Here is a 24651-nt window from a genome sequence, read left to right on the forward strand (position 1 = left end):
GGCCATTCGACAAAAGACGAGCTATTACGTAAGTGAGCTGGCTTAGACGCTCCAAAACTACAAATGGGCCTGAATATCATGACAGAAGCTTTTGACACAATCCACGCTTGCGTTGCGGTGTCCAAAGTAACACCAAGTCACCTCTTTCGAATAAAACTGGTTCGTGACGGTCGTCGTATCGTTCCTTCGAACGACGTTGAGAGGCCAGAGTACGAAGACGAGCGATTCGACGGGCTTCTTCCGCGAGGCACAGGGTGTTTGATACAGAGTCGTCATTGTGTAGAATGAAGGGTAAGAAAGTGTCTAGAGGGCTTAGTGGCAACCTTGCGTACAACAGATAAAATGGGCTGAAGTTCGTTGTTCCATGTTTTGCCGTGTTGTACGCGTACGTGATAAAAGGCAGCACTTCATCCCAGTTCTTATGATTGGAAGAAACGTACATGGCAAGCATGTTGGTCAGCGTTCTGTTTGTCCGTTCAACGAGGCCATTCGTCTGTGGGTGATACGGGGTGGAATGACGGAACTGTGTCGTGCACATCCGTAGTAATTCTTCAACAGCATCGACAGTGAACTGGCGGCCACGTCGCTGATAATAACACGCGGTGGGCCATGGCGAAGGACCACGGAGTGAATCAAGAAGTCCGCCACGGATGCAGCGGTAGAAGAGGGAATAGCTGCGGTTTCGGCATACCGCGTAAGATGATCTACGCAGACGATTATCCAACGCTTCTTATTGTTAGATAACGAAAATGGACCCATAATGTCAATTCCTACTTGTTCAAAAGGTGTGCTGGGTGGTGTTAACGGCTGAAGGGGACCTGGTGTAGCGGTGGCTGGGCGCTTGTGACGTTGGCACGTCTCGCAGCTAGCGACGTAACGCTTCGTCCTTTCGTACATCTTGGGCCAGTATAAGCGTTCCTACGTGCGGTTTAGCGTTCGTATGAAGCCGAAATGACCGGACGTCGCATCGTCATGCATGGCACGTAGGACATCGGAGCGAAGGCTCTCGGGGACAACTAGAAGAAAACATGCTCCAGGTCTGGAGTAGTTAGTTTTATAGAGCAACTTGTTTCGGATAGTAAAGCGACCGCTGTGTTGGGAGGCACTTGCGCGGCAAAAAGAGGATCCAAGTTGAGATCATTGCGTTGTTCTCTCTGGAAATCAGCCGCGTTGGGGAACCTGCTTGTAACAGCAGCAAGGCAGTCGTCAAAATTCTCAGCATCGCAGTCAGTATTCGCAAGAGGAATCCGGGAGAGGCAGTCTGCGTCAGCGTGACGACGGCCGCTCTTGTACGACACCGTAAAGTCGTATTCCTGAAGTCGCAGCGCCCAACGTGCGAGGCGGCCAGAGGGGTCACGCAAACCGACCAGCCAGCATAACGAATGGTGATCGGTAATTATCTTAAATGGCCTCCCGTAAAGATAACAACGAAACTTCTATACGGCGAAAACAGCTGCCAGACATTCCTGTTCCGTAACTGTGTAATTGCGTTCTGATTTGCTCAGGCAACGGCTGGCATATGCCACGACATGCTCTGCGCCATCGTGACGTTGTACAAGCACCGCGCCTACACCGATACCACTAGTGTCCGTGTGGAGCTCAGTCGGGCAAGATGGATCGAAGTGACGCAACAGTGGTGCTGACGTTAGTACAAACTTAAGTTGTGAGAATGCGGCGTCACACTCTGGTGTCCAGTTGAAGGTTGCATCCTGTCGCAAGACGTCAGCGGATACACGATCTCCGCAAATCGTGGAACAAAACGACGAAAATATGAGCATAGGCCGACAAATGAGCGAAGTTCTCGTGCGGACTGCGGTGATTTAAAAGAGCTCACTGCTTCTACCTTGCGAGGATCGGGTATGACGCCATCCTTGTCGACCAAGTGCCCCAGCACGAGAGTTTGACGTTCGCCAAAGCGACATTTTTTAGAATTCAGAACCAGCCCGGCTTTTTCGATGCAGTCGAGAACAAGACTGAGACGGTTGTTATGTTCCTCAAACGTACGGCCAAAGATCAGAACATCGTCAAGGTAGCATATGCATATCTTCCATTTTAAACCAGGTATTACAGTGTCCATAAATCTTTCAAAGGTGGCTGGAGCATTACAAAGGCCAAAAGGCATGACATTAAATTCAAATAAGCCATCCGGAGTTATGAAAGCAGTCTTTTCTTTGTCGCCGGGTTCCATAGGTATTTGCCAATAACCTGACCGCAAATCAAGCGTTGAAAAATAGGAAGCGGCATGCAAGCAATCTATGACGTCATAAATCCGTGGTAAGGGATATACATCTTTCTTCGTCACAGTGTTTAGACGCCTGTAATCTACGCAGAGTCTCCAGGAACCATCCTTTTTCCTGACAAAAATTACCGGGGCTGCCCACAGGCTGGACGACTCCTGCACGACCCCTTTGTTCAGCATTTCCTCTACTTGTTCGGCGATAACTTTGCGCTCAGAGGATGACACTCGGTAGGTCTTTTGGCGGATGAGGTGTGCAGAGCCAGTGTCTATTCTGTGACGAGCGTGGGAAGAGGGTAACTGAAGGGGTGCATCTCTATGTTTGAAGTCGAAAGCAGCAAAATGCCGGGAAAGGACCTCCACCAGCGCTTGCCGTTCCGTCGTACTGAGAGTCTTGCTGATCATAGCGAGCATTAGATCTTCATTTTGGCGAATGTCACAAGCAGAGGAAGAGGGGGGGAGGTCCGTATCTATTGCTGCTATCGAGTTGCATGAGGCTTCATCAAAGAGAGCTATCTTCATCCCGCGAGGAAGCACAACCGCAGTGGCAGAACAGTTCAGCGCCCACAATGTTGCTACTCCTTTCGTCATGCACACAACAGAACAAGGCACAAGTATGTCCTTAAAACAGTTCTTGCGCAGAGGCCCCACTACGAGGTCAACACAAGCATCATCAACCGCTGTGGAAGAGACTCGAACGGGTGTCAGTCACCAAGATGGTGCTATAACTTCATCAATCACACTAAGTGTGTTCCTGTCTTCGCCACGGTAGTCTTCTTCGGAAAGCGACGGTAGAAACAAATTGTTTAGTGATATTTCCCTACTACCACAGTCAACGGAAGCACCGCATTGCTCCAGGAAATCGATACCAAGAATGACATCGTGCGAACAACGAGATAGAACCAGAAATTCCGATACAAATACTTTTCCAGCCAATGAAACACTGACAGCACATACACCAAGAGGATTAAGCCACTCGCCGCCTACACCACGAAAGGTGATTGTATCGTCCCATAAAAACATAACTTTGCCACCTAAGCGGTTTCTGAAGGCGAGGCTCATCACAGACACAGTCGCCCCAGTGTCAACTAATGCCATCGTCGGTATTCCACAATCAACACATTCACTTTGTTTTTGATCATAACAATAGGCAGAAGTATATCTTGAAAAGACCGTCCGGTGAACTAACCTCCATTGGCCGCGGATGCTAGTTTCCCGGCGGCGGCGAAGAACGACGCAGAGGAGACGGCGAGCGACGAGAACGGTTGGATGGTGGTGTCAAACTCCGCTCGGATGCTGGCGAATGACTGCGTCTGGTCTCGTGCAAAACACGGTCCCTTGGAAACAAGTCGGTTGTCCGCAGGTCATATGAAGCACTGGGTCTTAGTGGCGAAGACATGGCTGGCGTCTTTCGTGATTGGCGGCGTTGTTGGCGGCAATACCGAGCAATATGCCCAGTAAAACCACAGTTGTAGCACACGGGAGGGTCACGGTTTATACTGTATTCATCGGAACGAATCCTGGGCCGCTGCTGTCGGCGAGGAAATTCGTTATCAGGCGAAGAACGGGTTTCTGCCATTCTGGAATCCACTGTATTCGCCGTAAGGCGCATCTTGGTAGTAGGGTCGGTACTTTCCTTGCCGCAGCGGGACGTAGTCCGGCTGAGAACCCTGAGTATAAGAATGTGGCTGTGCTCGTCGTGATCGCGCGTCATAGGCAGGGCTTCTATCGTATAGACGTGGCTGATACTGAGGTGTGGCATCAGAATCCTCAAAGCCCTCGCCACTCGGTGCGAGGAGAATGAAGCAACGTTTCGCTCGAACTCTGGTGGCTGATAGGGAGGATGAGTGCTTGGGCGGTTTGCCACTTGCGCGTACAGGCCGAGTTCTTCACGTACGATCTGCCGGATCGTTGTTGCAAGATCAAGCGCCTGGTTGCTGTCTATGCTCGCAATGGTCGTCACATTGGGCAGCCTGCCGAACTTTGGCGTGACGCGCCTCATCTTTAGTTGCTCAAAATTGCGGCAACGACGAATGACATCGGTGACAGATGTCAAGGTGTCTTTCGCGATGAAGAAACTGTGAACATCCTCGGCGATTCCTTTTAGAATTTGCCCGACTTTGTCTTCCTCAGACATTCCGGAGTCAATGGTCCTACATAGCTTTATGACTTCCTCAATGTAGGTCGTGCAAGTTTCACCTGGTATTTGAGCGCGTTGCATTAGCGTCTGTTCTGCTCTTTCCTTTATCGTTGTTGGGTCGCCGAAACGCTCTTTGATTTCAGAAACAAATGAGTCCCACGTCGTTAGCGTTTCCTCCCGATTCTCGTACCACATTAATGCAGTATCGGTCAGAAAGAGCACGACGTACAAAAGCTGAGAAGCGGCATCCCATTTGTTATCGGCACTCACCCGTTTGTAATGGATGAGCCAAGCCTCGACGTCTTCATCTGGTCTGCCGGCAAAGGGACGAGCATCTCTCAGTTGTGGAGCCAAACTGGTCGGCGCAGAAGTTGAGAGGGGTCGGTGTTCATGTGCGTTGTGGGACATGTCCAGCCCAGATGCATTCGGTGGAAGTCCAGCAATGCGATGGCTCCGTCGAAGAACTTGCGGTTCACCTTCCGTCTTCGGGTGTCGATTACCCAGCACGTCCACCACAACTGTAACAGCGAGCTGTAATAAGATGGTTTTATTTACAGGAGGTGAACGATGGTCGTTTGCGGCAGCACACTGCCATCGTGCCATGACTCTTCGTCTTCCTCTGCTTCTCTTCTCCACCTCCTTCTAGTCTGTTACAATATATATGTGTGTGTGTGTGTGTGTGTGTGTGTGTGTGTGTGTGTGTGTGTGTGTGTGTGTGTGTGTGTGTGTGTGTGTGTGTGTGTGTGTGTGTGTGTGTGTGTGTGTGTGTGTGTGTGTGTGTGTGTGTGTGTGTGTGTGTGTGTGTGTGTGTGTGTGTGTGTGTGTGTGTGTGTGTGTGTGTGTGTGACGTAGAAAGGCAGTGACTTGTAGTAGACGCCGAGAAGGAAGAATCAGAATGAAATAAACATGGCGTATGAGCCAGGCCACTTCACCCGTTCATCATAGCGTCATACGAGTCGACAGGATGGAGACCTGTCGATGATGAGTGACTGAATAAGGGGCAGACAGGTCTCCATCCTGTCGACTCCTGTGACGCTATGATGAAAGGGTGACGTGGCCTAGCTCATAACCCATGTTTATTCCATTCTGCTTCTTCCTTCTTCGGCTTCTACTACAAGTCACTGCCTTTCTACGTCAGATATATAGATATATAAATAATATATATTTATATATATATATATATATAAATTTATAAATATATATATATATATATATATATATATATATTGACAATACGTTCTAGCGAAAACGACGATACGTTGTAGCATTAATAAGCAAATTGAAATTGTAAATGTTAAGTTTATTCGATATTAGTGTAACTTATAGTCGAAACACAGACTACATATACTGTCTGGTCGGAATGGTAAAAAAGTATTGCGCTTTTTGTTTTTTCAATTACGTTCCTTCTTTTTGCTTGAGGATTATTTAATACTTGAAAGGCCTCGAAATTGATACAACCAATTCTTGCCCAATCCCCTCAGCGAGTATGAGCCATGGTTGAGGCTTCAACAACGCCATCATCATCAGCCCTTGCGGCCCCGTTAGCAGCGCCACTTCACGTGCCCGACGGGAAAGCCGACGCTGTCCCTACCGTTCCAAGTTCGACACGTCAGAACTACGTCAAGGTGGTCCAGTCTATCTTTAGCTGTTCCACGTGTTATCACGTCCACCTGGGCGCCACAATGCACCGCTGACGTGTGAGGGACCACTGGTGCTTTCATAACAGACAGTTGAACGTTCAAGTCTACCTGCGAAGACAACCGTCAACGTCCCTCACAGATTCACTCAAACCTTTCCTCTGACAACGAAGACTTGAAAGATGCTGTGCTCTTCGCAAGCCCCATTTTATATGTGGCATCAACGCAGCACCAAATCTGCAATATCAAGGGGACTGCATTGAACTCAAATAGTAGCGACAATGGTCGAATTTCTGCAGCTTATGCCACGCAATACCACCAACAGCAGTGATCCTGGCCCCGATGATGAAAACGCTGGTTTTTCGCTCAGCAAGCCCGAATCCAGTCACGATGTGAGCAGCGTAAAGTGGGTAAAGAGCCACGGGCTAGACACGGAAACGATCGCAGCAGCATGCAGCAGCAGCAAAACAGCAGCAAGCAGCAGCAAGCAGCAGCAAAGTGCTTTGCTGCTGCTGCTTGATGCTTTAAAATATCTAGGGAAATTCATCGCCGTCAGCAGCAGCAGCGGCGGCAGCAGGAGCGGCAGCAGCAGCGGCAGCAGCAGGAGCGGCAGGAGCGGCAGCAGCGGCGGCGGCAGCGGCGGCAACAGCGGCGACAGCAGTGGCAGCAGCGGCGGCAACATGAGGAGGAGCAGGAGGAGAAGGCACGTCATACAAAACCTAGAAAGTTCAACTCCTCATGCACTATTAGTGATGTGGCCTATCGGTTTTGTTGAGCCGGCCCCTCGTGCCTTTTTCTCCTCCCCCTTTTTGCTTTTTATCCTTTCCTTTAATTATTACCTCGGTCTTGCAATTAACCTTCAGTTGATATCAGTACCGACTTGCTAAACTAGCCATTCTTCTGAATTACTGTCATTTATATGTATATCATGACGCACATGGCATGCATGATGTGATTTTTGTGCTGTGATCTGTCATTTGTCTTCATTGCACATCCGTGTCATGCTTTGCCTATTTTGGCAATTACCAACCTAATGAAACTGCCACGACAGCACCAAGACCTCGCCATGTGCTGGTAGATTATGACGTACATCAGATGCATGACGTTATTTTCAAGTTATGACCTACCATTTACGTTCATCTCGCGCTCCGCTCATGCCATGCCAATTTCGGCACACATCTGGTCAATGAAATTTCCGTGTGAACACGAAGACGTAGGTGGTCATATAGGCACACACTTGCGCCCGAAATGACTTTCGTTTGCCGAAGAATGCTCATGCATTTAATTACAAAAAACTCCCAGAACGAGTTGTGAACTATATGTGCTCAAACCATACCGTCAAAGGGATAAAATGAGCCCTATTTCTGAACATTTTACTCAAAGCCACCCCCCCCCTTTCACTACATGCAGGGAAGCGCCAGAAAACGGGAATTTCCAAACCAAATGACGCCCGCAAGAACCTATGTCTCCACTCTGTAGCGCAGGATTCGAACACATCTAGGTGCTTGAAATCGTAGAGCTAATCACTGGAATGTCTGGTATTCATTCATGTGGCACAGGCATTCAGAGGTGTTCCTCGAAGCCGTTCACTTTGAACCAGCTTCCAGCGCTAGAAAGGACGACGACGCAGACCAAAGACATGGCGGCACGAGCACTGTTTCTCTCAACTAATGTTATCAGCTGCAGTAAGCTCATCAAAGATGACTATTACCAACTAGTATAGATTACCCTTCTCGTTCCTAGAAGGGCTCGTCCAAATCTCTGAAGTCTCCATGATTTATTTCTCTTCTCACGCGTGCGATCTGTAATGCTAAAAAAAGCGCATTTGGCTTTGTCTCTCTGTCTCTGATCCTTTCCCTAATTAGGGCACTAAGACTACAGAAGTTTGAGGAGGAGGATGTGTACAGGGGAGGTCACTGTAATGTATAGGAAACCCCTCACGCCAACCCTACGTAACACAGCCTCAAACTTCCTACGACTTCATTCTATTGCCTCTACTCTAGCGCGGCGCAGCCTTTATCCAGCGCCGCCGCAGCCTCTCCGCGGGCAGCTTTCTAGCATCCAGGAAGTGGGCGAGGTTCTCGAGGAGCAACACTACGGTGGCAAGGCCTATGCCGAGACCTAGCAAGAGAAACGTTGCAAGGGAGTGTTCCCGGCTGGCGGATGCCTCTCCTTCGTCTGACTCCGTCTCCGGTGACGACGCTTGCACCACGACGGACTCACAGCCCGGAGCGGAGATCTCGGCCAGCCACTTGTCCAGCAGGCCACCCTCACGCATCTGGCCTAGCCTGTGCCAGTGAGGCGAAAGAAAATCAACTCGAGGGGTTTTGTTTGCAGTTGTAGACAAACACAACTGCTAAAAGATCCTCGTCTGTGAACATTTCTGGAGGAGTTTAACATTTTCATCCCCTTCTTTCGGAATGGTCGGAAGACACTGAAACTGTATTTATGAGAAGCCCATCTGGTAAAGGTAATGTGCTCGTAACATTTTCACTGGCCTTGGACCATTCAAAGAGTATGAATTTTTTATACAACTTAAAATTGTGAATTACGTGTCATTTATGGGCACGACAACAAATCATCTCAATGTGTGCACTTAGGACACATAATTTGATCATGTACATCAGTCGTAAGCGATCACGCATCGGACTATACCTGAAACATCATAAAAACGAATTTGGTATAGTATACTATACTGAAGTCATAACATGCTATCAAGAGGATGTGTAATAATTATCAAAAGCCAAACATGACGTACCAATACTGTCAAACATGTCAACGACTGCACTTCATTTTTCCTCTTGGGACTCAGAAGCGGTTGAAATAACCTTCTATTTAATTATTAAAGAAGGAAGATGCCGTTTCATAAAACTTGCACGATCGCCCCTTTTTAACGTTCTATGCAGCAGTATTACTAAAAGCAGTGACAAACAGTTTTATGACATACATTAGTCGCTGGCGAAAAGCCCCCGCTGGAACTTCCCGCTGACGTGCTACGCAGTGGAGGTTAGGCAATGGAAAGCTTTCTACTACCTTCTGTTTATTCGGATGAAAAATCTCTTGTTTTTTTTTCGCTTTAACCAAAGTAAGCTCTTCTGAAACTTTCTACATGTTGTACTCAGAAGCAATACTATTCAATAATACTGAAGTGATATTTTTACTCTCAATGCTACATTGAGCAAATTAGGCTGCGATGTGAGTGAAAATACTATTTTTTTCCTGCTTTGTCACAATATTCTGGCAATGTACTTGCTTGATTCACTCCTAAGGTAGTGTAATCATATAATATAGGAGCATATACAAAATAAAATGCAAGTACATTACACGTGAAAAAAAGAGTGCTTCTTATAAGAAGCACCAAACACGCAGCATATCGCAATTCTTTGCCAAGGTGAACACGCAATAAAGTTGAAAGAAAAATGAATGAACTATGGTGAAAGTGCAGTGCCTTGACATTAAAGAAAAATATTTTAGGGGTAATTGCTCAAACAAGTAATATTGTTTTTAATATTTAGCATCACACATTTTCACTTGGGTGCCGAACGTTTGAACTTTTTTTGTGAAATAAATCGCCTCAATAACTACTTCTCACATTCACGCATACCCGCATGATTTTTTTTCAGCATGAACGAAGATGGCCGGAAATATGCGGGGTACACTTGATAGAAATAAAATGACTTATTATATATATAACAGCTTTCATCATCCTGTGACTTCATTCTCAATGTGACCACAACGCCATACTCCCTTGTTGTTATTGCCCCATGAACCGAATTTTAAAAGCATGAACGGGCATAAACAGTGCCTTGTGAAGTAGGTGCAAGAGAGGATGGCGAATAGCACGTTGACGGTGAATGAATGGTCACTGCATGAAGGAGATCGTTGAGTAAAAATGAACAAGCAGAAGAAAACATTATCACAGTTCAGTATCAAGCAGGCCACGGGGAGCAAAAGGGCTCACAGTCCTCAATTCACTGAAGAAGAATGGCGATTTGGGCTAGTTGGTTTGAATTCATGATAATACGGGTTGCAGCGCTCGTGTTGTCCTCTTTGCCTTCCGTACCTCGACATTCGTCTGTTTCTTCTAGCACATTCGTGCTCGCACTGCAACCCGTATTATCATGAACTCAATTCACTGGCTTTCACAAATAAGGTACTTATAAATTTTTCCAGCGACTAAAGCTTTTTTCCCGCATTATCCAATCTCTTTTTCCTCCATATTATTCTATACATTAATTAAAATGTACGTTGGCTTATAACTTTACATTTCAAAAAGATCTTTCTCTCTCCATCTCTCTTCAGATAACAGTATGTTCTCACGAACACTCGTCACGCCTGTCATTTTAAACCCTTTGATATACTCCCTTGCATAAACACAGTATAAGGATACACAGCTCTAACAAAAGTATTCTCCTCTGCAAAAGCCGTTCCCCAATGCTGGAGATCGAGCTACTTCGGCGGGACACCTGTATGCGGCCTGCCGGTTCGCGTGGTAAGGCTTTATTGAACGAAGTCTTACTTGGCGTCCAGCGTACGTCGTACGGCCCTGGGCAGTCCCTTCCGCACGAACATGGCCATTGGCACCTGGGTGACCGGATGCCGGGCATAGTAGAACTCGCCGTGCAGCATCGGGCAGTGACGGTGAAGCCGTCGATTGATGGCCACACGTGTGAAGAGCATTGCTGCACGCTCAGCTTGGATATCTTGCAGCGTCGACAAGCTGAACAGCTCTGCGGCAGGCAGTGCGCCGCCCTGCTCCACCAGACGTCGGTAGACCTTCTGGAACGCCTCCACGTGTGTGAACTAAGCACGTGCGGGACAGAGTTTGAACCGGTGACCCAGATATGACGGAAGCATAACTACTATAAAAAGCAACATGCAAAGCAGCGCTGCAACATCTATTTTCTGCGCGGGCTCTCCACGGACGATATAGACTAGATCTAAAAGTCGGTCTGACGAAAAAATGCATCAAGGCACCGTTTCGCGTCCGCGTCAACGTGGCAAATAAATCTATTTCGTGCTTTTCTTTTTCACGTTTTCTTTCTGCTTAGCTGTAACTACCTAGAAATTGCAAATATTTTCGTTGTCAGCATGATCTTCCGAATATCGCTTCCAACCTCCACAAGCTGATGTATTAGTTTCACATCTCTTGATTCTATACTGCCTTTTTTCATTGCGATGAAAACTATATGTACTCTCGATGTGCATTCTTTCCTACGACATCGTGTTCCGTATGAGGTCCAAAGAGATAAAATTCCTTTGGACTTCATATGGAAATCCCTTGCTCTATCTCTATCAGAGTCTACCTACATTCAAGGACATATATAGTGTTGTCAACTTCTTCGCCTTGTGAGATCATGAAGATATTAGAACCTAATACACATTATCTTCCATTCGATTTTTTGATGTTTGATGTTGATATGACGAACCCTGTCAGTACCTTTATGGCCTGGTAGAATCCAGACCCACGCAGCAACACCGGTTTTATCTTCTCCTCCCGTGCGAGGTCTTCTATGTCCCAGATTCGTTCGACATCTTGCTTGACCAGAAGACTGGCTTTCATGAACGCCGTAAAGAAAGTGGTGACCAGGATGACGCTTATCAGCCAAAAGCACGTCACGACACGCTGGCTGACGGGGTTTGGCTTGCTCCAGCAGGGCACGGCTGCCGCGAAATTGAAAAGCGAGAATGTCAACTTTTGCCTCCGCAACGCAGGTCTTCTTCATAGCACCCTTATAACAAGCTGTGTGACGTTGGACACGTTGGTGTCGGCCACTGTTCTGTCGCCTGTTGGGCTACCATGATAGTAGATATGTTCGCTAAACGTTCATGATGAGCACCTGCACTGATGATACAGTGGAGGTCCGCCTTAGTGCCTACAATTATGTTGGGGTGTGTTGAGGTGAGATAGGAGTCCGGTACAATATACCGCATGCGAACGGCACACAGGCCACCACCGCTTATGTAGCGTTACGTTGCGCAATACTTACTAAGAGCATGCCCGCGCTTAGAAAAAAAACAAAGATCAAAACAGGACACTATAATTCAATGCAGTTAGTAAAGGGGAAACCGTGCGGGAAAATTGTGTGCGAAACTCGCAAGGCTATACCTGACCTATAACATCCTAAACTTAACGTGCAAACCATCGAGCCTAGATGAGATGTCACAGTGTTCCCAAAGTCTTTATGATCAGTGGTTCACTGTGGTGGGCAGTGCCCCAGTGTTTGCATGCGACGCGTATCTTCAATAGCCGCCCGTTGCTGAATCTTGGCAACTTTCTATGTATACCTTAACTGTCCGCCGCTATAGAACTTTAGTGTGACCACATAAAAGCTTTACCATTTTGATTTGTAACTTTAAGGACAACCTATGCGCAATGATATGCTCTTAGTGACATTGATTTCTTAACTGACGCTTAGTAACATTCCTGTTTATGCGACCGACACCGGGCATCGTATTTTTTTTCTCATGGCCCATAAAAGACAACCGCATTTATATATCAGTTGGTACTGCCTCCCCCCCCCCATCCTCTCGGCCTCTTTTGATCCTTTCTGTAACTTATCCGCTGTTGCGGTTCTAACTGTTGTGTATGCATCGTGTTCACGCCGTCGACGCAGTAAGCCCACTTTTTTCACGCATGAGCCGTAAGATTTGTTGGCCTTGGTAACTGTTCGGCTGTGAATTCCTTGTGTACATATGCATTCACATCACCGTATTTTTATGTATGTTTTCAGAACTGGCCTTCAACCCATCCCTAAGCTTTCCACCAAGAGTCATATCCGAAGCTGGGTGCTAAACTATCTGTCTGTCTGTCTGTCTGTCTGTCTGTCTGTCTGTCTGTCTGTCTGTGTGTCTGTCTGTCTGTCTGTCTGTCTGTGTGTCTGTCTGTCTGTCTGTCTGTCTGTCCGACCGTCCGTCCGTCCATCCGTCCGTCCGTCCGTCTGTCTGTCTGTCTGTCTGTATGTATGTCTGTCTGTCTGTCTGTCTGTCTGTCTGTCTGTCTGTCTGTCTCTTAGCTTTTGCGACAAATAAGCCAACATACTTTAGCCTACCTGGCGTGGAACACCATGTGCATGGGAAAATAGAGTGCTGAACAATATGGCTCACTTTTGTACTCACTCTCCGAAAGAACGCTGGTGACGAAATGCCAGATGAAGTATCCCAGGTGGCGAGATTTCTCTGAGCCGGATCTCAAGGCTCTTTCGATGATGTAATGTAGCAAACCACAAGCCAGAAGGCTGGTAACGATCAACATCCAGACCTGAAAAATGAGATCGCGGAAACAAACAGTCGCGCCATTCACACTATATCCAGTTTGTGACTGCTTTCCTACAGGGCCATATAGTCTCCGCAACAAATTCAAATCTGTATTAATACAACATATATGTATGACGTCAAGAGTGGAGAGTTCAGCTCGAGATATAAAATTGAACTGATCTGAAGTTAATCGTCTGAATCTATCTATGCGATCATTAGAAAAGTGGGTGTGTATCCATACGTGAAATGCGAAAAAAAGGTAATGCAAACCGAGTATAGGCGAAATGTTAAACAAAAATATTTACACGCCACGACAAAAAATTACAATAATTACACACAACTAATCATTTCTGCGAGCAGAGTACCCAAACACCAAAAGAAGGAACAAAAAGACAATAAATGCGAAAGTAATAAATACATATCCAGACAAAAATTTACAATGTTACGCATACCTCTTCATTTCCACAGAGTCTACAAGAACAGCAATCTACAGGCGGCCAATTAACAACAGTGAACTTATTCAATGCTTCGTGCCGCTAAACTCGCAGTGAGTTAAGGACATAGAAAGGTCAGTGGCGATCGTTTGTATTATTTCTTCCAGTGGTCGGAAGTGTAAGCTATGATGGTTTCATCACCATCGGTGAAAACGTGAGCGCGATGCTGAAGAGGTTGTTGCTGAATTGCTTGGGCCTCCCTCCTAGGATGACCATCTCCTCGTACGAGTAGGGCACTGTTGGGTCGGCCACTGACACGCGCTGGGCAGTCACCACCAATGGCCCGGGAGCGATGTCTGCCTCCTGTATATATAAAAAAAACACACACAAACGGGGAGGTAACATATGCATTGGACTGATACTGAATGATACTGAATAAGCATTTTTTTAGTCCCTTTGCTGTTAAGGCATTTTTTTTTCTTTGTTCAGTTTCTTGTGATTCTTTTTTAAATGTTTACTTTCATCATTTTATTTGTTTACTGTTACAGAATGTTAGCGTAAGAATCGTGGGTGGAAGCAGCCTACGAATCCCCCCCCCCTTTTTTTTTCTTGCAAGCAATACATAGCGTGCTCTTAAGGACAGAACAACGATCAAATGGAAGAGACCTGACATAAAACGCAACGCATCTGCCGACTGAGTTCACAAAAACTGAGCGTCAAAACTTAAGTAATTGGAACCTAATCTCCAATCATTCTTGTCCTTTAAAAAAATATACTGGTAATTTCAACCGAATAGTTTAATATCCTTATGGCAATTGAGTTTACAAGGCAGAGTGAACTTACGCTAGTATATTCGGTCATCTGTTGGAGAATGTCCTTGTGTCTCTATTTCTTTAATTTCTTTTCGTTCTATATATATATCAAATTCTCAATCTGCAGTTTGATTCATTTTTTCACATGTTCTCACTTTAATATTTTTAAGAAAATATTTGCAAGAAAAAATATACCTGATTTACCTTGAATTAAACTAAATAATTACATCAACGAGTGAGCCAAAACATCCACCAATATCTCGTAGGCGAATTTTGGAGGCCTATGATTATCATAATCGTTTACATGGATATTGTTTCATTTGTGTCGCACTCAGATGACTCACACTGACCAGTTGTGACCGGCAGATTTTCTAGAGCCGTATATAGCGATTGGTATGAGCTGTCCACTTTTCAAAACCTGTACAAAACTATTGCTGCACCGAAATTCCACTCAATCTCACAGCGTACCGTCTGTAGGCACACATCTTTATGCGTTATTTATACGTACACTGGCCTTGTCACAAGTTATGGGCTCTTCAGGGACAGGTGAGCAGGCGTACAAGTGCCGATATCCCTAAATATTTGGTAAAGCTTTCGTTTTTTAAAGACAATAGTCTTACTTGGAGACCTTCGACGCAAAAATTTTGGTCTGTCTGTCTGCCCGTGTGTTTAGAAAAAGTTTATTTTATCGTGAGACGCAACAAACCTAGAGAACGATCATCTATACAACAAGCACAATTACAAACAATTAACAAGCCACAACATACATGACACATTTAAACACAAGTGTCCAAGTTCGTAGGGTGTCCCTAACCAATGTTTCTAATGACTGCATACACAACATATATAAACTAATCACAATATGGACAATGTACATGATGATATATGTACAGAATTCACAAGACTTGGTGAAGATGTTAGCAAGTATATACAACAGGTATGAAGATTCGTGAAATTTACATAATTTACAGACTTAGAGCGAAGTGCATAGGCACAACAACTTACACCCATATGGGGCACAACAAACACATAGAAATAGTAAACACATAAAGATTACATACACTAATCAGACACTGACAGGCGATCTAGGTATAGGAATCAGGCCAGGTGGAAGACTAATCGAACAAGTCTGTCAACTACAGACAGAACGCGGCACGACATTTGTCGTAGAAATTCTTCCTCCCCAAGAAACTACAGTTTCTCCGACAGAAACGATAGAACTTCAGAGTATAAGCGTTCCAGAATCGGAAAGAGAGCAAGCACGATGACGATGACCTGCCGCAACAGCCTCGCACCTATTACGCCACAAACAAAAAGCTCCCGCAGCTATTTGAAGGCGTGCAAAGCGACTACGCGAGCAGCGACCATATGTGACAAAGTGATTAACACCTAGGCCACGAAAACTAATGTTAAAGTACTTTCAAAACACCTTTGCAATCACACATTGCTGCAGCATATGCTGGTTGGACTGCTGTAAAGGGGCACTAGGACAAGTGGAATATGGGACATTGCCCCACTTCTCCAGTCTGTCCCCTGTTGGGAGTACTCTCCATCCAAGACGCCACATGAAGTCCTGGAGGTGGCCAGGCAAAAACAATGCCGTTATCGCGCTCCACGACATCGTGCTAGACGGGCTGGATCAACTAGAGAAAGCAGAAGAGCCGCCGTTCTTTATACAATGCGGCTTTCGAGAATGTCCACATCGGGACAAACCTGCTGCGCGTGTTAATAAAATGTTATTGCCGTTGAGTAAAATGCAGGCACGTTAAGTGTTTGCGGTGCAGCATTAAGCCGTGCGTCTGATAGTAAATGGCGTATCTTGGTGCCTAATAAATAGCAGGCAAGATGACACACGGGACACTGATCACCATGGAACAACCGCAGTAAGAATCGTAGGACAACCAGCTGGCAGTGAACAGAGACGGATTGGAATGCGAATCCACCGCAGTTTTTCAATTGCCCAAGTGCTGCTCGGCAAACCAGCTCCGTTCCGCCTGACCAGAAAAATGAGTCAATATGAGGGATTGCAACGACCTAGTTATGCGTAATGGGGGCTGTACGACATGAGGTATGTACCATGCACGGCCGCAAAACACAGTCTGTGCTAAATACCTTCTTTCGAGCATCGGTAAATCATATTTTTTACATCCTGGACGTGTCGTCTTACAACTTCGACTACTGAAATTTACAAGGAGGCTGATTCGCCGTAGCAAGTATAATCAAGCCCCAGAATACGAATGGAGTCACTTTTTTGAAGACCGAAAACAGGACTTAGGCAGGCGTCTGGGAAACCAATGAATAAATATCGACACTTCGAAACATATAACGCAGTGCCTGAAATCGTGCCATACGCAGCAAAAAAGCCGTCTACGGGATAAACTGTCCTCATTCTTCAAATGCAACGTGATGTCATCAGCAAATGCTGTCACCGTCACGGTACCACTACCTGGTAGAGGAAGGCCTCTAACGTATAGATCAGCGAGCGAAGGAATGGTTCGAGGCTGAGTACAAAAGGTGCAAGGGATAAAGGACACCCCTGGCAAATACCACGGGTAACAGGAAATGGCGCACTTTCTAAACCTTCAAGAAACAGCGGGCTGCGTATATTTAGGTATGCGTTTCTGAGAATCTCAATAAAGCTTTGGGAAAAGCCAAAGGCTGCCATTACGCTAAATATAAAGCTATGTTCGAGGCGGTCGAATGACTTTTCTTGGTCAAGTGAAACCAAGAGTACCCGAGCTGATCTTGCTATTGTGTACGCAATTATATCACGCGTAACAAAGGAGAGACTGTGGATTTCTCTTCCAGTAATAGAGCACTCCTTAAGATGGCCTATTAAGGAAAGCATCAGGCTTCTCAAACGCCGAGTGATAACTGCTGCGAAAGTTTTATATTCAACCTTGTGGAGCGTTATTGGTCTTCACTCCACTGGGTTAACCGACAATGGGTGATTTAGGTATTAAAACAATTCGACCTTCGCGAAAGCTGTCAGGGAAATCAAAGTTCTCAAAACAGCAGTAAATAACAGAGGTGAAAAAAGAGCAATGTCGTCCTAAAACGTTAAATAAAACTCAACATGCCACCCGTCCGGTCCGGGGGCCGAGCCACGCTTCATGGAAGACAGTATATCTTTCACTTCGTCAGCTGATGGACTTGTGCAAAGTTGTTCAGCTACTTCTGATGAAATTTGAAGGAGCCAACTTAACATTGTGGCTGTCTCAGTAGTGCCGCAATGTGACAGTGCCGTACCAGCCATGTTGGCAAAGTGAGCCAAGAAAACTGGTTGATCGCGTGTCTGCGGCAACGCAGTTGGTAAGGACCTTGCGGCCTGAGTTCCTAGTGGACTCGACGGGTTGAGAAGCGAGCTTTTCGCAAAGCGCAGAACCTCAGGGTAAGCACATGGATTATGTCTGCAACGCCAAGCAGCTGCCGTCAACGACGACGCTGCAATAAGGCGTTGAAAACGACCCCGTAACTCTCGCTGCCATGCGCACATCAAGGGAGTTAGCCGTTCAACCCGAAGAGCAATACGCAGCTTTGTGACAGCGTCCGCTAGTTTGTCGGTTGTATGACGTCTAACGGCACGCCCTACTACTGAGCAGTGCAAACGCCACTGTTTCTTGAGCCCATCCCACACCTCCGGATCGTATTCCAAAAGAGAGGTTCGCAAGATTCTAGATAAACTGGAGCGTGAACGCGCTTCGTGCAGAATGCGGATGTTGTCACACCGGTCTCGTTATTCAGGGAAGCGATCACCGGGCTAATTCCAAGGGCCGAAGTATCGGCCCCCCGAACCGCACCACGAAAGCGTGGACAATTTAGAAGTGGTCCTTTTTGGCGCGCCAGCGGACGCCGGCTGTGGCCCAAAGAACAAGTCAGAGCCGAGAGTTGATAAACAAACAAAATTATATTCTCAACAATGGCAGATCGAAAACCATACACAAAAATGCACACTCCACAATAGTTACATACAATACGTCACCAATCAAACAACGTACTACACAGTACAATCAGCCACACTCAAAACAATGGACACAGACAACGATACGCTCTACAATGCAGTCGCATGCATTGGACAACCAAGACACTTAAAGACTAAAGAGATAGAAACCCTATCCAGTCCAAAGTTCTTGGAACAAAAGTCTGGATGATACTCTTCCGAGAATCACTCACTCAAAGTCCAGCGTTGTTGTCGTTCCGCGCCCTCGAAGTTTCTCTTCCAGGAAATCTCGCGTCTTCCATTGGCCACTCTCCAAGCTTCAAACTTCTTCGCCCGAATACGTCGGCTTCACACACGCAGCTGTCGCCACGCGTCTTCGCTCGATAGCGGTAAACACACTCTGTTGCCTGTAGCTCGGGCCTTCACCCCTCAGGTGGAAATCCTCTTCATCTCCTGCTTCGTCCCTACGGAAAAAACCTTCGCCGACTACACGGCGGAATCCCTTCGCACTCTGGCGTTAACTTCCGTCTTCTCCTGACCTCTCATCTCGGCTGCTCGGTTAAATACCTTGCGCGCGACATTCCAGAAGGTCCTCGTCATTTCGTCGGCGCGATACGCAGCGAAGGCCGGGAAGAGGGCGAGACGGTTGGAATGCCCTCCGCGGCCGTTGACTCAACTCGGTATGACCACGCCCCTTTCGTTCTAGAACTTTCGCGGGCTATCTTGGCCGCCGATGTGGGGTGAGGAGGTTCGTCGGCGAAACCACGCTTCCAAGGGGAGAGCGCGCGCCCGGGGAGCCTTGGATGTTTGTTTTCTTTTTTTTTCTTTTGACATCCCGGCGTCTCTTCCGCGCGTTACCGCAAGAATTTGGCGGCGCGCCAATTTTTAGCGCTCGTTCTGTGACAGATGTCAAGACGCCAAGGTCCCACTGATGATATAAAAATTGGCAGCATATCCACAGAGTGAATGATGGAGAGTGGGGCGAAGCATTCATCCGTTAATTCGTTCTTGCTTTCGTCCGTCCATGCATCCGTCTGTGTGACCGTCCATGCGTCTATCCGCCCGTCCGTGCGTGCGTCTGTTCGTGCGTCTGTCCCTGCGTTCGTCCATGTATCTGTTTGTGTGTCCGTTCATTCATCTATTCAACACTCCAAGTCCCACCATCTCGCATATTTTCATCATATATTCCCGATATAAAAGCACCGCCATCCAGCGGTAATTCCAAGGACTAAACGAGAGGTGGCACACGCACACTTTCTTACAGCTTGCGCTTCGGCTCTACTTCCCACCTTTAACCACCTCGAGTTCATGGTATATACTTGTTCACTGTATTCATGGCACTGCGGCCCAACGCTTGCTAAACCTTTCTAAAACCAAGGAGGTTACGCCCAGAGAGTATAACGTAGCAGCCTTTTCCTGTCAGATAGTGCTCAATGTATATGCCAATGGCTGGTAATGGGAAATGAGAGACAGGAAAATTTGACTTTTACTTTCTTACGGCTTGCGCATCGTATCTACTTCCCACCTTTAACCACCTCGAGTTAATGGTATATACTAGTTCATTTTATTCATGGTACTGCGGCTCAACGCTCGCTAAATCTTTCTAAAACTAAGGAGGTTACACCCAGCGAGTATAACGTAGCAACCCTTTCTTGTCAGATAGTGCTCAATGTGCATGTCAATGGCTGCTATTGGGAATCGCAGCGTGCGCGTTCACTAAAAGCCGAATGCTCCTGTCTTTCGTTCCCCATTAACAGCCATTGGCATGCACATTGAGCACTATTTTTTATTGTTCAACGCGCAGAAGAAATCTCTCACCGGCACCACCTTAGAGGTCAAAATGTTATACTTGTTACACACTACTACAATGGCTACGAGAGGCGAACGGGTGCCGCTATAAGGAGCTTCGCCCCTAAAAGGGAAAGTAAGCCTCGAGCGTCACTGGTCGGTGGTCTGATATATAAACAGAGGTTGATGGTAATGTTACTACATCGGAGTGTGATACGTAAGAAGCTAACACGTTCGGCACATAGAAACGATTCAACCGACTAGGCGACGTGCTACGTCGCCAAGTCCAGCCATACTGTGGTCCATGCACTAGAGTATGTGAGTATCTATCAAAAAGAAATGTTGGACCAGGCGACAAAGCTCCCACGCGTTCCAATCAGAGTGAACCCATCCTGGATCTTGCACGTCAGCTCGCGTGTCTAATACAAAAATAAAATCTCCAGCGAGTATGACATGACGACCGTCTAGAAAATGCACGTCCAGGTCACGGAGAAAACCGTTAGACATCACTGCTTGAGCTGGCGCATAAATACAGAAAACGCGCAGCTTGAAGGATGATAGGATGCAGTCAAAAGCCAAAACACGTCCAGTCCCGTCATGATGATTGCGTTGAAAACCTTGGTGAAAAATAGTAATTTTAACTCCACTGAATTGAGATGTCGCGAAAGAAAAGTAACAGCCTAAACTAAATGCGCGTTTGTATGCACGAACGTGACCAATGGTAATAAAATTGGTTTCTTGTAAACACACTGTTCTCTGCGGGCGATAACTTATGCTTGCTTTACTGGTTTACAGAACCCTTGAAGATTCAAAGAAATAATTTTCAGGGTGTAAGTCATATCGAAATGATTGTGAGTGACTGACCTGGTCGTGTTTTTCGATTCGGTCTGCCGGGGATCTGTTCGAGGGAACTGGAGTACACACACTACACAGCACATTTCGACCCTCTAGAAGAGGGTCAAGATTTCTCCGGTATCTGGGACTCGGAGCGGCTATCCTGAGTGCCGTCCGCGATGGTACCAGACTTGTGAGTGCGCTGGACATCTCGCAGGGCTTGCATTTCCACGTCACATCCGTCTAAGCTAGAAGGGAGTCTGATGCTACTTTCGACTCCGAGGCTGAAGCTCCTTTCTGACGAATCAGATAGTGGTAGGGCTGCAACGTCAACGTTGTCGCCGCCTACCAAAGACCTTGATCACGGATTGCTTGTCGATACGCGTCAGTAAAAGCTCCCATGGCGTCTTGCTACTTGTTAGAGGAAGTCGCGAGCCTGGCTTTCGGAATGAGCCAATGGTTTTTGCTTAATTGGTTTAAATTCTGTTCCTGGCGAAACATCAGCGCCCGTAGACCTCGCGACGTCGGCGTCTACTGAGCCGTCGCCTGCTAGATTTCATTTTTTCATTCATTTTATTTACCCTCAGGGCCATATGGCATTATAGAGGAGAGTGGAAATAAAGTTTACAAGAAAAAAGAAACTACAGCATGCGAATATAGAGCATAGAAACTACATATTATACAACAGAATGTACAGCAGAGAAAATACAGCATGAGAATAAACAATGCAACAAACATAAAAATAAAAATGTAAAGAAAAACTTCTGATTATACAATAGTAGCTGTGCAATGACAGTGAACATAATACAATTTTGAGTTACGTTTAGCTCATACAATACTGAGTAAGGTTTGACGAAAAATATTGTTATTAGTAATAGTGACGATGTCTTCGGGAAGGTGGTTCCAATATACTGATGTACGAGGTATAAATGATTGAGAAAAACACTGGGAGTTGCAGGATGCGATTCCAACCTTATGAAGATGGTCGATGCGAGGGGATATGTACTGAGGATTGAGGATTAATTCGTTATGTAGGGTGGGATGATGGAATAGTTTGTGAAATGTATTCAAACGAGATATTTTCCGACGGGATGCAAGGGAAGGAAGGTCTAGGCTGGATTACATTGAACTGATACTGGCGATGCGATTGTAGTTAGAAAGTATGAAACGGGCGGAGTTATTCTGTACGCGCTCGAGTCAAGTAACCAGGTTATCGTGGTAAAGATCCCACACTGATGATGCATATTCAAGTTTGGAACGTATTAATGTTTTGTACAACAGAAGTTTTAGTGCAGAAGGTGCTTTTGAAAAGTTACGACGTATGTAATCTAACATGCGATTAGCATTATTAGTAATGTATGCGATGTGGGGTGCCCAAGATAAGTTAGATGTGATAAGAATGCCAAGGTATTTACACGAGGACTGGATCAAGCGGGCAGTCGCTTAAGTAGTATTTAGGTGGGGTGTTAGCAGATCTAGTTACGCGCAATACCTTACGTTTAGCGATGTTTAAGTCCATTCGCTATGTGCTACACCAAGCTGTTACTTTGTTAAGATCAGATTGGAGGCTTAAACTGTCATTATTACTAGTTATTTCACGAAAAATGACGCAGTCATCTGCAAAAAGATGAATGTTAGAAGAAAGTGAAGACGTGAGGTCATTAATATAAGTTAGAAACAAAAGTGGACCAAGAACTGACCCTTGTGGTACACCTGAGTGGACCCCAGCAGATGACGAATTGTGATTGTTAGCAGTAACATATTGAACACGGTTAAACAGAAAACACTCAATCCACTTGAGTAAACTATTGTCAATATTTATTAGGCTCAGTTTGAACAGCAGTAGTTGATGACAGACTTTATCGAAAGCCTTACTGAAGTCTAAAAAAACGCAATCAGCACATGATGAACGGTCTAAAATGTGATGCAGTTTGTGAGTGAAATATATGAGCTGTGTTTCGCATGAAAAATGTTTGCGAAAACCATGTCGTGCTGGTGTAAAAAAAGAGTTCGATTCAAGGAAGTTCATGAGGTTGGTGAAAATGACATGTTCTAATAATTAACAGGAAGTACTTGTTAACGAAATAGGGCGATAATTTTTCGGAGAGTGTTTATTGCCTGACTTAAAGATTGGGACCACCCTCCCGATTTTCCATTGTGTAGGAATGGTTGATGTATCTAAGGACTGTTGAAAGATTTTTGTTAGTATCACTGAACTGTAAGTAACGGTGCTTTTCAGAAATTTGGTGCCAATATTGTCATGGCCAGGGGATGAGTGAATGGGCAAGTTATCTATGAGTTTAGCGATGCAGGAGTGTTCAATGGAAATTGGTGGCATGGCAATATAATTGAAGTTTTGCACATGGGGTTGGATGACGTTAACAACTCGAGAAAAGGTGTTTTTAAAAGTGTCATTAAGTAGATCGGCGCACATGTCAGTAGGAACTGGATTGTCCAAATCATCTACTAGAACTATGGTTTTATCTGGTAAAGGGTTAATTAAGCGCCAAAATTCACGTAATGTTACTACATCGGAGAGATTTAACGATGAGTCCGGTGAATCGGGGTCTACAAGCGTTTCTTTCTCGGATCGGGCCGACGTCGTTCATGGCACAGCATGTTTGCCTGCGACAGACACGGAGTCAACCACGCTGGTGGTTCTTATCGCTGAGATTGGCAAACATGGCGCGCTCGGGTTGGCCAAGCTGCACACTTCCGTCTTCGTCGTTTAATTTAGTTCTCAGAATCGAATTCTGACGTTCTTCCACTACAGCTCCGGGTTCTCGTTCATCTGTTGCTGTTGGTAACATGGATGGTATGGCAGGAAAGGTCCCCGCAGCAGCATCTGAATATGAACGACGCACAGGCCAGACGGTGGTAGGGTGGCCATCTCCACAACGTCGGCAGGGGTGGTCGCAGCCATCACTTTCGTGTCCGTGCACACTGCAGTGACCGCAGAATGGTGCTCTGCACTGTGCTCGATAATGACCACTAGAGCCACACCGACGACAAACACGTTGCAGACCGCGGTAGTCGAAGGTGACTTGATGACCAGAAACGCGAAGATAGTTGGGGACGGAATTTGTGGAACTCATTTTCATTCGGACAAAGCGTGTGCCTATCAGAACTCCATGTCTTGCGCTCATGAATCCAGCGGTCACCGTCAATACCTTGCCGTATGGAAATAAAGCCTGGACGAGTACCTCGTTGGAGACGAAGACTGGTAAGAACAGGCAAGCAGCGTTAGTTACCTGTGCGCCGACGGGAACGACAGGAATACGCTCGCCACCAATGGTCAGGCAGTCAGTATAGACGATGAGAGTTATGGAAGCCGTGCTCTTGACAGTTACTTGGATGTTCATGCCTCCCATGTGCTGAACGCAGTGTACCTCTGAGAGGCCAACTATTAAGGCCGTAGCGTCGACGACCGTCTCCGGAGTGGTCCCCGCAGTGACAACAACCTCGAAGGCCTGCGCCTTCGAAGGTGTCCACGACGTCGTTGGCGCCATGGTTAGATAAGGAGGACGTCCCTGACGTGGAACACGCAGGCACGTCTTGTCTTGTCGCCTAGAA

The 24651-nt window shown here is 46.3% G+C and overlaps 1 protein-coding gene across 1 annotated transcript; it reads right to left on the bottom strand.

Moving 5' to 3' along the window:
• Positions 1 to 8755: 8755 nt before the first annotated feature.
• Positions 8756 to 24587, bottom strand: LOC142792393 (glutamate receptor-like). The gene is made up of 5 exons (XM_075885635.1): positions 24468 to 24587; positions 13906 to 14067; positions 13133 to 13274; positions 11454 to 11677; positions 8756 to 10816 (listed from the first exon to the last, which is right to left on the bottom strand). Exons 1-5 carry the CDS (start codon positions 24585 to 24587, stop codon positions 10529 to 10531), a joined length of 936 nt encoding a protein of 311 aa, XP_075741750.1. The 3' UTR covers positions 8756 to 10528.
• Between the last annotated feature and the right edge of the window lie 64 nt (positions 24588 to 24651).

Source organism: Rhipicephalus microplus, chromosome 2 (genome assembly GCF_043290135.1).
Source record: "Rhipicephalus microplus isolate Deutch F79 chromosome 2, USDA_Rmic, whole genome shotgun sequence".
Taxonomy (NCBI): domain Eukaryota; kingdom Metazoa; phylum Arthropoda; class Arachnida; order Ixodida; family Ixodidae; genus Rhipicephalus; species Rhipicephalus microplus.